Here is a 14,563-nt window from a genome sequence, read left to right as displayed (position 1 = left end):
ACAGAGAATGAAGTTAACACAGATTTCTGAACCACCAAAAAAGATCAGTCCAGATGAAAATGTGGGTCACTTCTTATTTCATCCAAACTCATGTACCGGCCCTTAATATCAAGCGTAAACAAAGCAATAGTACCTCTGATGCCCCTGAGAATAAATGTAGGACTTAAAAAACAGGAAACAAAGGGTAGGAATAAATGGTCAGTTTTTAGAAGGGAGAAAGGTAACTAGTGGTGTCCCCCAAGGGTCCCTTACTGGGACCAATCCTATTTAACCTATTTATAAATGATCTGGAGAAAGGGGTAAACAGAGAGGTAGCAACATTTGCAGATTATACTAAATTGCTCAAGACAGTTAAGAACAAAGCAGACTGTGAAGTGCTTCGAAAGGATTTCACAAAACTAGGTGACTGGGCAACAAAATGGCAAATTAATTTTAATGTTGATAAATGTAAAGTAATGCACATTGGAAAAAATAATCCCAACTATACATACAAAATGATGGGGACTAATTTAACTATAACCACTCTAGAGTATTTTGCTTCAGCTACCCCAGACTAACACGGCTACATTTCTATCACCACTCTAGAGTAGTGGTCCCCAACGTGGTGCCTGCGGGCACCGTGGTGCCTGCCAGGGCATTTATGGGCACCTGCCGAGTGATCAGAGCCAGCCTTGCCCTGGCTGCGCGGCACATGGATGGCTCCACCCCCGGGTGCGTAGCGCGTGAGCAGCCCTACCCCTGGGCACCCGGCAGCCCCAAAAGGTTTGGGACCGCTGCTCTAGAGTCATCTTGGAGTCATTGTGAATAGTTCTCTGAAAACATCCACTCAGTGTGCAGTGGCAGTCAAAAAAGCAAACAATGCTATGAATAATTAAAAAGGAGATAGAGAATAGGACAGACAATATCTTATTGCCTCTATATAAATCCATGGCATGCCCACATCTTGATTACTGCAGATGTGGTTGCCTCATCTCAAAAAAGATACGTTGGCATTGGAAAAGGTTCAGAAAAGGGCAAAAAAATGATTAGGGGTTTGGAATGGATGTCAGATAAAGAGAGATTAGGGACTTTTCATCTTAGAAAAGTGGAGACTAAGGGGGGATATGATAGAGGTCTATAAAATCAAAATAAGCATGGAGAAAGTGAATAAGGAAAAGTTATTTACTTGATCCCATAACATATGAACCAGGGGAAACCAAATGAAATTAATAAGTAGCAGGTTTTAAACAAACAAAAGGAACATTTTCTTTATGCAGCACATAGTAAACCTGTGGAACCTCCTTGCCAGAGAATGTTGTGAAGACCAGGACTTTAACAGGGTCAAAAAAAAAATAGATACATGCATGGAGGTTAGGTCCATCAATATTTATTAGCAGGAATGGCTAGGGAATGGTGTCCCTAGCCTCTGTTTTTCAGGGGCTGGCAATGGATGACAGGAGAGAGTTCACTTGATGATTCCCTGTTCTATACATTTGCTTTGGGGCATGTGCTAGTGGCCACTGTTGGAAGATAGGATACTGGGCTAGATGGACATGCACCCAGTGTGGCCATTCTTATGTTCTTATGACTCGATTAAACCACTGAACAACCATACCAAAGGACTGCAAATCTTCAACTTCCACTGACTTTTGATTGGTGTTGAGGGGACTCAGTAATCTGCCAAAGGATTTTATAGGGGTAGGCTTTTCAGTATCATCAGACTCTTGGGAGGAGGCCATGATGCTATTCTCACCTCCGGTTTGTAGACATGTCTCTGGCAGCATATGAGCGCCATAAATGACCCACAAAAGCTTGGCAGATAATTCTATCAGTGCAGGGACAGGGTAGGGAGTGTGCGACAGATTCTGAGCTGCAGTGCATCCCACAGGCAGCACAAGTTAGAGTAGTTCCAGGGTCCACGCACAGTTACTTGGTTTGTGTGAGCAAAATCATGGCTGAAAATAGGGGGGAATCCTTTATTAAATAACCACCCTTGAAAAATTAAGTGAGCAAAATTTCTTTTGATTCTTCCTCCACACCATTCCTCTTTTCCTCATTTGAGGCATCTAAGCCTAATCAGTTTGGTGTTAAAGATAGTGGGAATCAAAACATAAGATTTGAATTATTTTGATTTTGATTATCCCACTTATTTTAAAAGTAAATTATTTTGAAAAGTCTTTCCAGCATGTACTCTACAAATTCATGGGGATTCTATTAAAATACAGCATTTAATTAGCACCCACTTCTATAAAGTGGTGCTAATATTGTATAAACAAGGAAGAGTTGAAAAGCTTATTTGTAACTTCTATCTGAATATATAGTGTGATCATAGTGAATTATAAAAAAATACTTAGATAGCACTGGGAAATGAATTTTCACAGTTTGTTTCTGGTTGAAGACACACCAAAGTACCTGTCTTTAATTTGAGTAGCTGTGAACAAAAAGTATTTGCCAGCTTGCTTAGCTTTGTATTTATGTGCTCATGTCAGTTCTACCATGGATAGAATACTGATGTGTCAATATTTGTGAGCCAAAATGATAATAAGTGACTAACTTCATAGAATAAAATTGGAAGGAACCTTGAGAGGTTATTGAGTCCAGTCCCCTCTACCAATGGCAGGAACAAGCACCATCTAGATCATTCATAACCAGCATTCCCTCTACTCTTTTGTGCATTTTTTCCATCCACGTGCAGAATAATTTTATGTACACCAATGCATGTGCAAATGTGCATCACCAATAGAAACAGAAACCTAGTTGTGAGTGCTCCTCTGAGCAACATTTGAATTTCTTCTATGTGGCCGCACAAGCACAAAGCTTACAGGAATACTACCCATAAAAGGTGTTTGTCTAACCTCTCTTAATGAGGATGATTCCACAACCTCCCTAGGCAATTTTTTCCAGTGCTTAACCACCTTGCCAGATTTTTCCTAATGTCCAACCTAAACCCTCCTTGCTGCAGTTTAAGCCCATTGCTTCTTGCCCTGTCCTCAGAGGTTAAGCAAAATAATTTTTTTCCTTCTCCTTGCAACAACCTTTTAGGTACTTTAAAGCTGTTATGTCCCCTCTCAGACTTATTTTTTCCAGACTAAAGAAACTCTATTCTTTCAATCTTTTCTCACAGTTCATATTTTCTAGTTCATATTTTCTTTAATCACTCTTGTTGCTCTTTTTTGGACTTTTTTCCCCCCCAGTTTGTCTGCATCTTTCCTGAAATGTGGCACCCAGAACTGGACACATTACTCCAGCTGAGACCTAATCAGCGCAGTGACTTGTTTGTGTCTTGCTGACAACACTCCTGCTAATGCATCCCAGAACAATGTTTTCTTTTTTCGCGACACATTGTTGACTGAGATTTAGCTTGTGGTCCACTATGACCCCTATATCCCTCTCTGCAATACTCCTTCCTAGGCAGTCATTTCTGAGTTAGGAAGGAACACTCCGTTGCACACATACTAAGTGGAGTGCTTTGCATTTGTCCTTATGGAATCTCATCCTGTTGATTCAGACCATTTCTCCAGTTTTTCTAGATCAATTGAATTATAGTCCTGTTTTCCAAAGTACTTGCAAACCCTGCCTGTTTGGTATCATCCACACTTTATAAATGTACTCACTACATGTATGATGTTTATGATGAGGATATCGAACAGAACCAGATCCAGAATTGATCCCTGCAGGATGCCATTCATTACGCCCTTCCAGCCTCACTGTGAACTATGGATAACTACTTTATGAGAATGGTTTTCCAGCTAGGTATGCACCCTCATTCTAGTAGCTCCATCTAGATTAGGGGTTCCCAACCTTTTTTGGTCCCCGTACCCTCTTGGCTTTTAGTAATCCTTCCCGTACCCCCTATTCAATATGAAAGGAAATAAATTCTAGACTCTAGAATCCACAACTTTTTTCACTAACACTACTACTTTTGGAATATTTCAATTAGGATAATCTAGTTATTTACCAAATATTCCCCGTACCCCTTGGGGATACGTGTACCCCAGGTTGGGAACCCTTGATCTAGATGGTATTTCTCTATATACTTGAAATTTCTCTATATAGATTTGAAATAGCTCAAAATAATCAAAAGCCATTGTACAGTATTGCATCAGATCATATCTGACCATGCCATAATTAGGGCCCTACCAAACTCCCAGCAGGGGAAAATGTATCACAAACTGTGAATTTGGTAGGCCATGAATTTGGTAGTGCCCTAGTCAGGATGCACCTTATCATAAGGAAAGCTAACTGGATGACATGTGATGCAATCCACATTTGACACAACAGAGTAGTCACATGAATCTCCAGACTAAAGCAATATTTGAAAGATATTTGGAACAAGGTCACGTATATCTCCATCTCCAATTGGAGCTTACAGAAGTTGAGGATTCTTAGCTCTCACAGGACTGAATTCTTGACTTCTATACCAGTTGGCAAGCAATCTAAGTCCACTCCCTTATATTTGAAAGAAATCTTTTGTTTTGAACCTTAGAGACAGATAATTCTGCTTCAGCAGCTGGAGGGCAGGGCTAGAGGTGGAATGGTCTAATCTCAAAAGAGAGTAGGAGAAATACTAGGCACTGAATGATCTAACTGTAATTATTTTCAAACCACACACATTTAGCAATAACCCACAGCAGGGAGTGATGTGCTGCTGCTATTTTAGGAAAATGTTCCCATGAAATGGTTTTATATCAGGGTGTGATAACTCCCCCCTCCTCCCGGGGATAAGCGGGAGGGCGTCAGGTAAAAGGAGCAGCTGGAGTGTACACACTGGTATACCAGTGCTGAAGTATGCTCCCTAGGAAAAAATTGCTGTATGGTGCACTTCAGAGGCACCAGCCCCATTGCCTATAAATTACACTGTAAACTGTACTGAAGGTGAAGCAGAGAACCAGAGAGCTAGAACATTAATTGGCCCTCGCTCCGCAGTACAAAGCATAAATGGATGTAGTGGAGAATCTGGATGGAAATATTAACATTGTGTTCTGAAAAAATACATTTAGGCCAAGTCTACACTATGGAAGAAAGTCAACCTGAGATCACATACACACCTCCAATTATGTGAATAGCTTAGCTGGAGTTGACATACCTTCAGTCAAATTTTCACAGCATCCTTTCTGCAGATTGACAGGAGAAATTCAACCATGAACTTCCTTTACTCCTCATGATCTGGTGGAGTATCGGAGTCAACGGGGGCACTATCAGTGGTTGATTTAGTGGGTCCTTACTAGACCGAGGAGATCAATCTCTGCAGCGTCAATCTCCCAGTAAATGTACACAATCCGTGAGAACTATATTCAGAGAATAGCAAAGGGCTCATTTTGCATGCTGTGAATGGGGAGGCAATATTAGAATGGGGGTAGGGAGACTATAGAAAGATCCGAGAGTCTCTTTCTTTAGGGCATTAAAAAAAACAAACACCTGGCCCTAGATCTATTGCAGAGGTAAAATGCTTGCCCTTCAGGTGTATTTATCTGAGTTGCCATGACACAATTTGTTCCAGAGGCTGAAGCCTAGATCTGAACCTCCATGAAATTTGGGGATATTCAGAGCAGTTGTAATTTAGGCACATTTCTATAAAGACAGGCAAAATACCCTGGGAAGTTTGGATTTGAACTTTGTGGCTCAGGTTGTTACCTGAGATTAATTCAGACATGAGTCCAAGGCTGTGTCTAAATTCTGTTTCTTTTTCCTATCCAGTTGTACAGTTCTGCATTGCCAGTGGTCTGAATGCATGTGTGAAAAGGTGACCTTTTGTCATTGAATTTTTAACCTTTGCATCATTTTGTGGAAGCTGTTGTTACTTATACTTTTTCTCGGTCCCTCAAAATCTAGTCTTATTTAGGTCAATTTACCAAAAACTAAGTTAAGGCCAGGTTTTCAAAGGTACGTAGGTGCCTAAAGATGCAGATGGGCACCTAGTGGGATTTTTAGGTGTTTAGATGCCTATCTGCACCTTTTAGGCACCCAACTACCTTAGAAAAACTGACCTTTATCTCTTGTACGTGGATGGCCTCTCCTACAGCCATACAGAGATACCAGGCTGTTGACCCTTCCTTTCAGTGGGAGTGAAAACTCTGCAGAAGGGTGATGAACATGTTTTGGTGCCTGATTGTATTGATGTGGTTTGTTAACTACATCTGGATAAAAGGGCATGATGCTATTCAAGGAAACTCAAGGAAGAGAGAGTGTTGGGAGAAAGCTTTGTCTGCAAGTTATGGTCTGTTATTATTTGAGTTACCAATACAGTCAAATCCAAAGAAAGATTTTATATGATATGTGTCAGCTATTTGGAACAGTGTGAGAATGCAACCTGTTCCTCCTTTCTCTTGCTCCTTTACACATCAGCCCTGAATTTGGCCAACTCTTTAGACCTAATCCCTGTATTCCAGATGACTTGGTGGGGTTGCAGGTGGTATGAATCAGTGCAGAATTGGGTCCAGTGTCTATCTGTCTATGAGTCACATAGCACCAGGTTAAAATTACTGCAAGAGAAAACACAATTCCCTGATAACTGTAATAAATTGCTGGCAGGATTCTCTGCATTTCATAACTAAGCTGAAAAACATGCTGTAGCAAGGGGCTATTGAACCCTTTGGAATATGTCCAGAAAATGTCACAGGATCCTCTTTGCCAAGATCCCTACATCACTGACTGTTGTTCTTTTACTATGGTTGAGTTCACCTGGGGGCTCTAAATATACAGTTCTCCAGTGTTCTATAAATATTCACAGAACCTTCCCATATTTTCCTCCCCACATAACCACATAGTTGTTACAGTCACACCCTGAGACAATCCCTTCCTTCCTGACATGTTTTGTTTTACAGTTGGGAATCCCCTTTAATCCTCTACTTATTGAGAGAGAGAGAGAGAGAGATAGAGAGAGAGAGAGAGAGAGAGAACCTTCTTGCACTAGTTACCTCTTCAGCACTGAGAAGAAGCAGTGTCCAACTCTATGCATGTATAAACACACTGTGGTAATAGCCAGCTCAAAAGCACTCTTTTGTGCTTCATTTGTCCAGTCTTTAAAGTAATACTTTTTTTCAAGTACAGCACACAGGAGTGCCTTGAGGCATTTTAAGCCTTTAGAAAGTCATGCAGGAAATGCTGAAACTATTCCATATTGGTAGATTGTAAAAAAAAAAGTTTCTCTCCAAAGAAAGAATGTAGACTGATTTTTTTGTTACTGTTGTTTTGCTTCCTTTTTTTGCTCAAGTTCCAAGTTATAGTTTTTGGATGATTATCATCCAACAATTTAATGAGTAACATTTACTGATTTTTTTTAATGAAGCATTCAAAGGTCTGCTGAAACGTAGGCTTACTTTTGTGAAATGTTCAGGCAGGTAACATCAAGAAGAATGGTCCAGATATATATACACATGAGATGTTTTGAGCTCGCAGAACTATTGGCTATATTCTGAGCAGTGTCTGTGTCATAGTCTGGGGCTTGAGTTATGGAGATGGGAGAAGTTTCCTTTGTGTTCTCCTGATTTTGAGTTGGTCTCACTCCTGGAGTAACAGAGAAGCTTGAGCTGTTCTAAGTTGACCCTTGATTCCCATGAGTCCCAAAGGCTATTCTGGCATTTGGAGATCTCTAGAGTGCTGTCTCCCTGCTTTCTTTTCCTAAGCCAGACTCTCTAAGCTGGAAAAAGAAGTGATAAAGAAGCCATTAGGGCAGCCCTACAATATTGAAGAATTTCTGTACATGTGGGGAATCCTCCCATTGTTGGTTAAAACCAACTTTGAGCCTGCTTTGTACCACCCAGCTGGTGGACAGAACGGATTTAGTGGGGCCAATATTCTGCTCTTGAGAATGGACATATCTAGCAAACATTGTAAATGAGCAGCTGAGAACTGGGTAATCTAAAACTTTGTGCCTTTTAAGATGCAGGCTCAGAAATGTATTTTGCATGCTTATTGATGCATCGGTCATGAATTATTTTTTTCAGCTGCATATTTCTTTTTTCTAAATCAGTCAGAGGGAGCATTGTCTCATGGTTAGAAAACATGACTGGCACTTTAGACTCCTGAGTTCTGTTTCTGGCATGGCTATTGGTCTTGCATTGTGACCTTCTTAAAATGGGTATGCTCATACTCACCTCCCTCACAGAGACATTGTGAATTTTAATTAATGAATATAAAGTACACTGAGGTCCAGAAATGAAAGGTGCAACAGAAGTGCATAGTTGTTACCAAGTTTCTAATTTAAAGCAAGTGGATGACAAATTGCTTTCAGATTGTACAATTTTGGTTACTTTTACTACCTGCTAATTAACAGCTTTGACATTATTTCCCCCACCTTCTTACATCTACCCTGCTTCAGACCTAATCAGAGTTCAGTGACAGCATCACTTATCCCAGGACACATTCCAATAATTACGGTTTGGAGATCTCACAAACTCCATCATATACCAACAGGATTTTCTCTCCCGCTACTGCTGAGTATCTGACATGTGACAAGACAATGCCCTGCTCTCATATACATAACAGCAGGAAGCTTTCCCACCTTTTAATGGCTGACTGACTGAATTTCTTCCCCAGCAAGTCTGACAATATGAAAGTACTTTGGAAGGGTGACTGTATTTTGAAAAGGAAAACCATGCAGATTTCGGAGCAAAAGAGAACTATTCTCATAAGTTGCTCCTATTGTTAAATGCTTCTAAGAAGAAACTTTATAAAATGCATTCAAATGCATATATTTTATGAAGAAAGGATGAGGTTTGTTGTTTATCTGTCAACTGGAAGACATTTTGCATAGGAAATGTGGCACAGGTAAGTTTCTTAACCTGCTGTTGCTAGTTGCACTATGGAGAGGAAATTTCTTTCCACAATCCAGTGAGAATCTTTGCCATTGAGATTACTGGCCTCACGATAAAAGCCCCAATATGCAGAAATGACACTATGATGAGGAAGAAAAATCTTCAGTCTTGTGTCAAACTGTTCTTTAAGAATGCATCTAAACAGAAGCATTATTTCAGATTTACCGTTATTCTGAAATAACAATGTGAGTGTCTACACAGCAATTCCATTATTTTGAAATAAATTTGGAATATTGGACAGCTTATTCCGACTTCTGTAAACTTCATTCCACAAGGAATAATGCCTATTCCAAAATAGCTATTTCAAAATAGTAGTAGTGTGAATGCTCCACTGCTGCTATATCAAAATAGCTCTTTCCTAAGGCCATTCCAAGTAATTACTCCCCATTGCCTCCTGGGGCTCTAAATTGAGGTAGTATGTCCACATTAGGCACCCAACTATCTTAGAACTCCATATTAGGCACCCAACTGCACATTAGGGAAGTCTGCCTTGGACTAATTTTGAGGTTTCTCTGTAGTGTAGACGTGCTATTTCAAAATAAGCTATTTTGGAGTATTTCTTCCGGATAAGTGTGCAGTGTAGACGTACCTGAAATGATACTGTGGTAACCCCAGGATAACTTCATTGAGTTCAAGGTAGTTACCCTGAATTTACGGCAGTGTAAATGAGAACAGAAGTTGGCCTCTTATATGCAATGTGAGATTACCAAAAAGGTACCAGATAGTGCACATCTACAAAGGGACACCTAGGAAAGATAAACCAAATTAACTAAAAGCATGAATTTAAACTCACATCTTTAGTTAATCTAGTTTATCTGGATGTCCCTTTATAGAAATTCCCTTGGATACCTTCCTTTGTATAGTTTGTTATGCCTCATTCAGGGAAGGAATCTCCCTTCCTTCTTTAAATATGCAATAATCTAATCAAAACTGAAGAAACCTACCCTTACTGTTTTAGCCCTAACAAACCATTACCCTGTTCCAAATTTTCCACTCCTAAGCAAGCACATACAGAAGGCCAGATAAAAGTTCATCTAACATAAGCTAGCATTATAGACCCAACACTATCTGGATTCAGGCCAGGACACAACCAAAACCACTTTAATGGTATGGATGGATGATATTCTAATACTGGTGGTCAGAGGACAGATATCTGTTTTCATACTCCTGGGTATCTCTGGAGGATTAAGCACTGTTGACCATGATATTAGAATCAAAGAATCATAGGGTTGGAAGAGACCTCAGGAGGTTACAGAGTCCAACCCCCTTCCCAAAGCAGGACTGACCCCACATAAGTCACCCCAGCCAGGACTTTGTCAAGCCAGGACTTAAAAACCTCTTGGGATTGATATTCTACCACCTCCCTAGTTAACCCATTCCAGTGCTTCACCATCCTGCTAGTAAAATAGTTTTTCCAAATATCCAACCTAGACCTCCCCCTTTGCAACTTGAGACCATTGCTCTTCTTTCTGTCATCTGTCTTAGTGTCTCTCCATCCTCTTTGGAACCCCCCTTCAGGTAGTTAAAGGCTGCTATCAAATCTCTCCTCAATCTTCTCTTCTGTAGACTAAATAAGTCCAAATCCCTTAGCCTCTCCTCTTAAGCCATGTGCTCCAGCCCCCTAATAATTTTTGTTGCCCATTTTCGTTGATATTCTTCTGTATCACCTAAGAAAAATGGATGGGGTCCAAGGAATGTGCTAAAATAGTTTGAGTCCTTCTTGGAAGGATGCTCCCAGCAAGTAGTGAAGGGGAACTGTAACTCTTCTAGACCCTCTCACTTATGGACACAAAGATCAGTTCTCTTCCCATTCCTTTTTAACATCTGCATGCATCCACAAGGTGAATAGATCAAACAACATGGACTCACGTGCCAGCAATATACAGATGATTCACAGCTCTACCTATCTTTCGCACCATAGGTCCATTCTACTAATATTAGGATACCCCGTGCTTAGATGAGATGAGCTCGAGGTACAAACAGCTTCCTGAAGCACAGCAGAGGTGATGCTGGTGGGTGGAGGATAGTATTTTGAAGAAATGATATCTACAGTGTGGACTCTGTTAGTTGAGAATACACAACCACAATTGGTCAATTCAATATGTCGCCTAGGAGGACTCCTGGATTCCTCACCAATGCCGAGCTCTCAAATAACTGTATCTGCACTTTCTACTATCTGTACTGGAGTAGGAAACTCCATGCCATCCTGGGAGATAAAGGCCTGGCCTCAGTTATTCATGCCTTCATCACCTCTCAGATGGACTACAAAAATACAACATACCTGAATGTGAAGCCTTCAGCCTTTAGGAATCCCCAAGTAGTTCAGAACTTCATAGTTCATCCCCTCAACAACACAGCCTACCATGAAGATATCTCATCTATCCTCCACTATTTATACTGGCTTCCCATAGAATTCTGAATCAAGTTCAAGGTCTCAGTCTTTATGTTCCAAGCTCTCCATGGCTTGGGCTCAGCATCTCAAAGATCTAAAGCTCTGGGACAAGAACCATGGTAGACAACTACACACATCTGGCAAAATAGAACTCTCAGCAATCAGATGAAATGGCATCTGTGCACATGACCGAACCTTCTCTGGAAATGGTCTGAGACCAAGGTATGAACTCCCCCTAGGAACTAAGGACCAATGATCCCTCTAATCTTTTCCATCTGTGTGTGGATTTTTTTCATCCACGTACAGAATACATTATTTATGTGCACCGAGGCATTTGTGAATGTGTGCCACTAATAAAAACACAAACCTCTCAGTGGGCGCTCAGCTAATCAGCTCAGTGGCTGAGTGGCCACACAAGTTAACAGCTTATGGGGAACACTGTTAAGGACTATTACAAACTTCATCACTGTCTGCTCCAAATATAAGACACATTTCTTTAACAAACACATAGCAACATCTATCTGTCTGTCTGCCTAAAAAGACACACACTATCAAAATGAGATCCCACCTGGAACATATTTCTCCCTGTGTGGGGGGTAAGAGAGAACAAACAACACGTGACAGCTGTGTAATTATATCGCTTAATGCACTAATGGAAGGCACGCCAATACACCAGTAATGAACTCTGTATAAAAGCCTACATAAAATAAAATTAAGAATCCTTGTGCTCAGAATCCGCAGCAAAGCATAGGAAGGTACATTTTTGATTCACAGTGCAGGATTCTAAAACAGTGCTTGCTTCCTGAGCAGTATTAGAAAAAAGAAGGCCCTTCCAAAGGGTGAAATCAATTGGCGTCAATAGGACATTTACCACACTGACAATGAAATCCTGACGCCCTGGAAGTGAATAGCAAACCTGAAGAGAAATTTTGTCCTGTTTATCTACAGAAAGCTTTTCAAGTAAATAAAAAAGAATATAAAAACCACTTTTTAAAAAGACAATTTTTCTAAAAGCGCACCAAAAGACTAAAAATAAGAACAAAGTACGTCAAAAAGTCAAAAATAACGTTTTAAGCTAAGTATGATTCAAGGTAGTTGCTAACTGTTAGCCATCCAATCTTTCTCCTACATTGCTAGCTTAAAACGTTATTTTTGACTTTTTGGTGCACTTTATTTTTAGTCTTTTGGTGTGCTTTTAGAAAAATTGTCTTTTTAAAAAGTGTTTATATTTTTTTTAATTTTTGTCTTTTTGTGTGTTTCAATTAATAAAAAGTCCAAGGTTCATTTTGATATGCTTATGTATTTTGAGCTAGACTTGTTTCCAATTTTTTTTGGAAGGGCTTCTGGAAAGTTCGATGTAACTGGAATTTGTGTAAGAGTGTTCAAGGTGATAGGTGTTGTAGAAACACAACAAACTTACTATTCCAAATATAAGTGAGACAGCAGATGAGCACAATTGAGAAAAAGGGTGGGGAGACAAGGCAACGAACACAAAGAGCTGTCACGGATCACCAACTATCCAGCTATGGGTGCTGTACACATTATAGCGCAAGTAGGATTTCAGGGGGAAGTTGAAGGAGCTGTGGATGTTGATGGGGAGTGCACTTGATAGATAAGGATAGTGGGGGGCTGTTTGTTGGAACTCTTCTTCTTTAGTTCTTCATAACCATAAAATAGGTTTTTAAGTGTATGTGCAAATGTGGGGTGGGGAGTTCAGCGCGGGCTGTGCCTGAGGAGGAGGCTTTTACAAATTGGGATGTGTGGGTTATGCCTGGGGGTTACACATTGGAGGGTTACACATGGGGGGGAGGGCAAGCAGGGGGGATGGCAGGGGGTTACACATAGGTGGGGGAAGGGTGAATAGGGTTGGCAGGGGATGCTCGGGACAGGTTGGGGAGAATAGCCGGCTGGGGGAGAGCACTGGGCTGGCAGGGCAGCCGGTGGCAGCCATGAAGGTCTCCCCTGGGGGTGGGAATATTATGGGCTGGGGCACGACTATGGCAGGACAGAGTTCTGCTTGTGGTGCGCTCTTACCTGCAGCGATGCGCAGCCAACTCCCATCCTTCACGAGCCAAGGCTCACCCATGATGGCTCCTGCGGTCAGGCAGGTTGGGGGAGGGCGGGAGGAGGCAGTGGAGCTGTGTGGAACTGAACCAGGCAGCAGAGCACACCTGCAGGAGCTGGCGGGGGCAGTCACATTGGCACGTGCGCAGGAGCAGCAAGTTGAAAATCCCATGACAGACAGACAAGAATGGTGTCCACTTAATAGAAAGATTGTCTAATAATAACTGAAAAGTTTATGAAATAGATTATAGGACAGAGATGCATAGTATAGCAAGGGACTAAACTCAATGACCCAACAGGTCCCTTTGGGCATGTCTACACTGCACTGTAAGTTGAAATAAGATATGCAATTTGAGCTATGCAAATTGAGTATCTTATTTTGAACTTATTTCAAAATAGCTTATTTTGAAATTTGGCACTGTGTACACAGCACTTATTTCGAAATAAATTGCTAATCCTCATAGAATGAGGTTTACAGGGGCGTCGGAATTGTGAGCCTGTTATATTTCGAAATAATAGGCGTACTCAAAAGATGCAGAATAGCTATTTCAGGATACAGAAATAGTGCGGCAGTGTACACTTAGCCTTTCAGTCCAATGTCCTATATTTCTATCTTCCCAAACTATCCACAGGGCCTCTCAACAGTGGAAGAGCGTCAGTCTCTCTCCTATTTATCCGGGAGTGATTTCTATCTTCTCTTCATTTCCTTCCTTAGCCCCTTTAGGGTCCCAACAGATGGCATAGATTGGTTCTGAAGCTCTATGTATTTTCCTTATCCGTGTGACTAGAAAACATCCTGACTACATGTTTTAGGAGAAATTAATTTTCAGTTTGGGATGACAGGTTGACTAGCACAGGAAAGTCATACTGCATTCAATAGCTTGTCACCTCTTATACAAAGAAATAAGTGCATCCTCTTTTGACATTCACAAAAGGTTATATCAATAGGATCAAATGTGGGTTGTTTTCAAGAACTGAGCCCAATTTGCAGGGACACAAATGAACAGAATAAAGCTTCTGAGTAGATTATTACTGTGAGGGGGTTCACTCACCACCGTAGCGGGGGGTCTGCCATCTGCTTCCAGGATCAGCTCCTTCTGCTGGCAGAGTACCTTCCCTCTGGCGGGGCTTCCCCTCTTTCTTCCAGGCCGCGTCGTCCTCTTCGCCACACTGCCCTCCGGCAGTGCCCAAGTCCGTCTCTGAGCCCCCCTTCCGGGGGTTGTTGTTTCTCCACCGGGCCGTTATGCAGGCCCTGCCGCCTGGGGGTTTGTTTGGCTAGAGCTCCCCTAGCCCTGCCTTGCCTTGCCTCCCC

At 41.3% G+C, this 14,563-nt stretch overlaps 1 protein-coding gene across 1 annotated transcript in view; it reads right to left on the bottom strand.

Moving 5' to 3' along the window:
* The window catches only part of ZFP64 (ZFP64 zinc finger protein), a 160,855-nt gene extending 146,514 nt beyond the window's left edge, over nt 1–14,341 (bottom strand). The window contains exon 1 of the mRNA XM_075901185.1: nt 14,304–14,341. Coding sequence (XP_075757300.1) covers nt 14,304–14,326 — 23 coding nt within the window. The 5' untranslated portion in view covers nt 14,327–14,341. The remainder of the gene's footprint in view (nt 1–14,303) is intronic.
* Between the last annotated feature and the right edge of the window lie 222 nt (nt 14,342–14,563).

Source organism: Pelodiscus sinensis, chromosome 18, assembly GCF_049634645.1.
Source record: "Pelodiscus sinensis isolate JC-2024 chromosome 18, ASM4963464v1, whole genome shotgun sequence".
NCBI classification, from domain to species: domain Eukaryota; kingdom Metazoa; phylum Chordata; order Testudines; family Trionychidae; genus Pelodiscus; species Pelodiscus sinensis.
The sequence above is the reverse complement of the archived record's forward strand: the minus strand, read 5'-3'. Positions and strand labels throughout refer to the sequence as shown.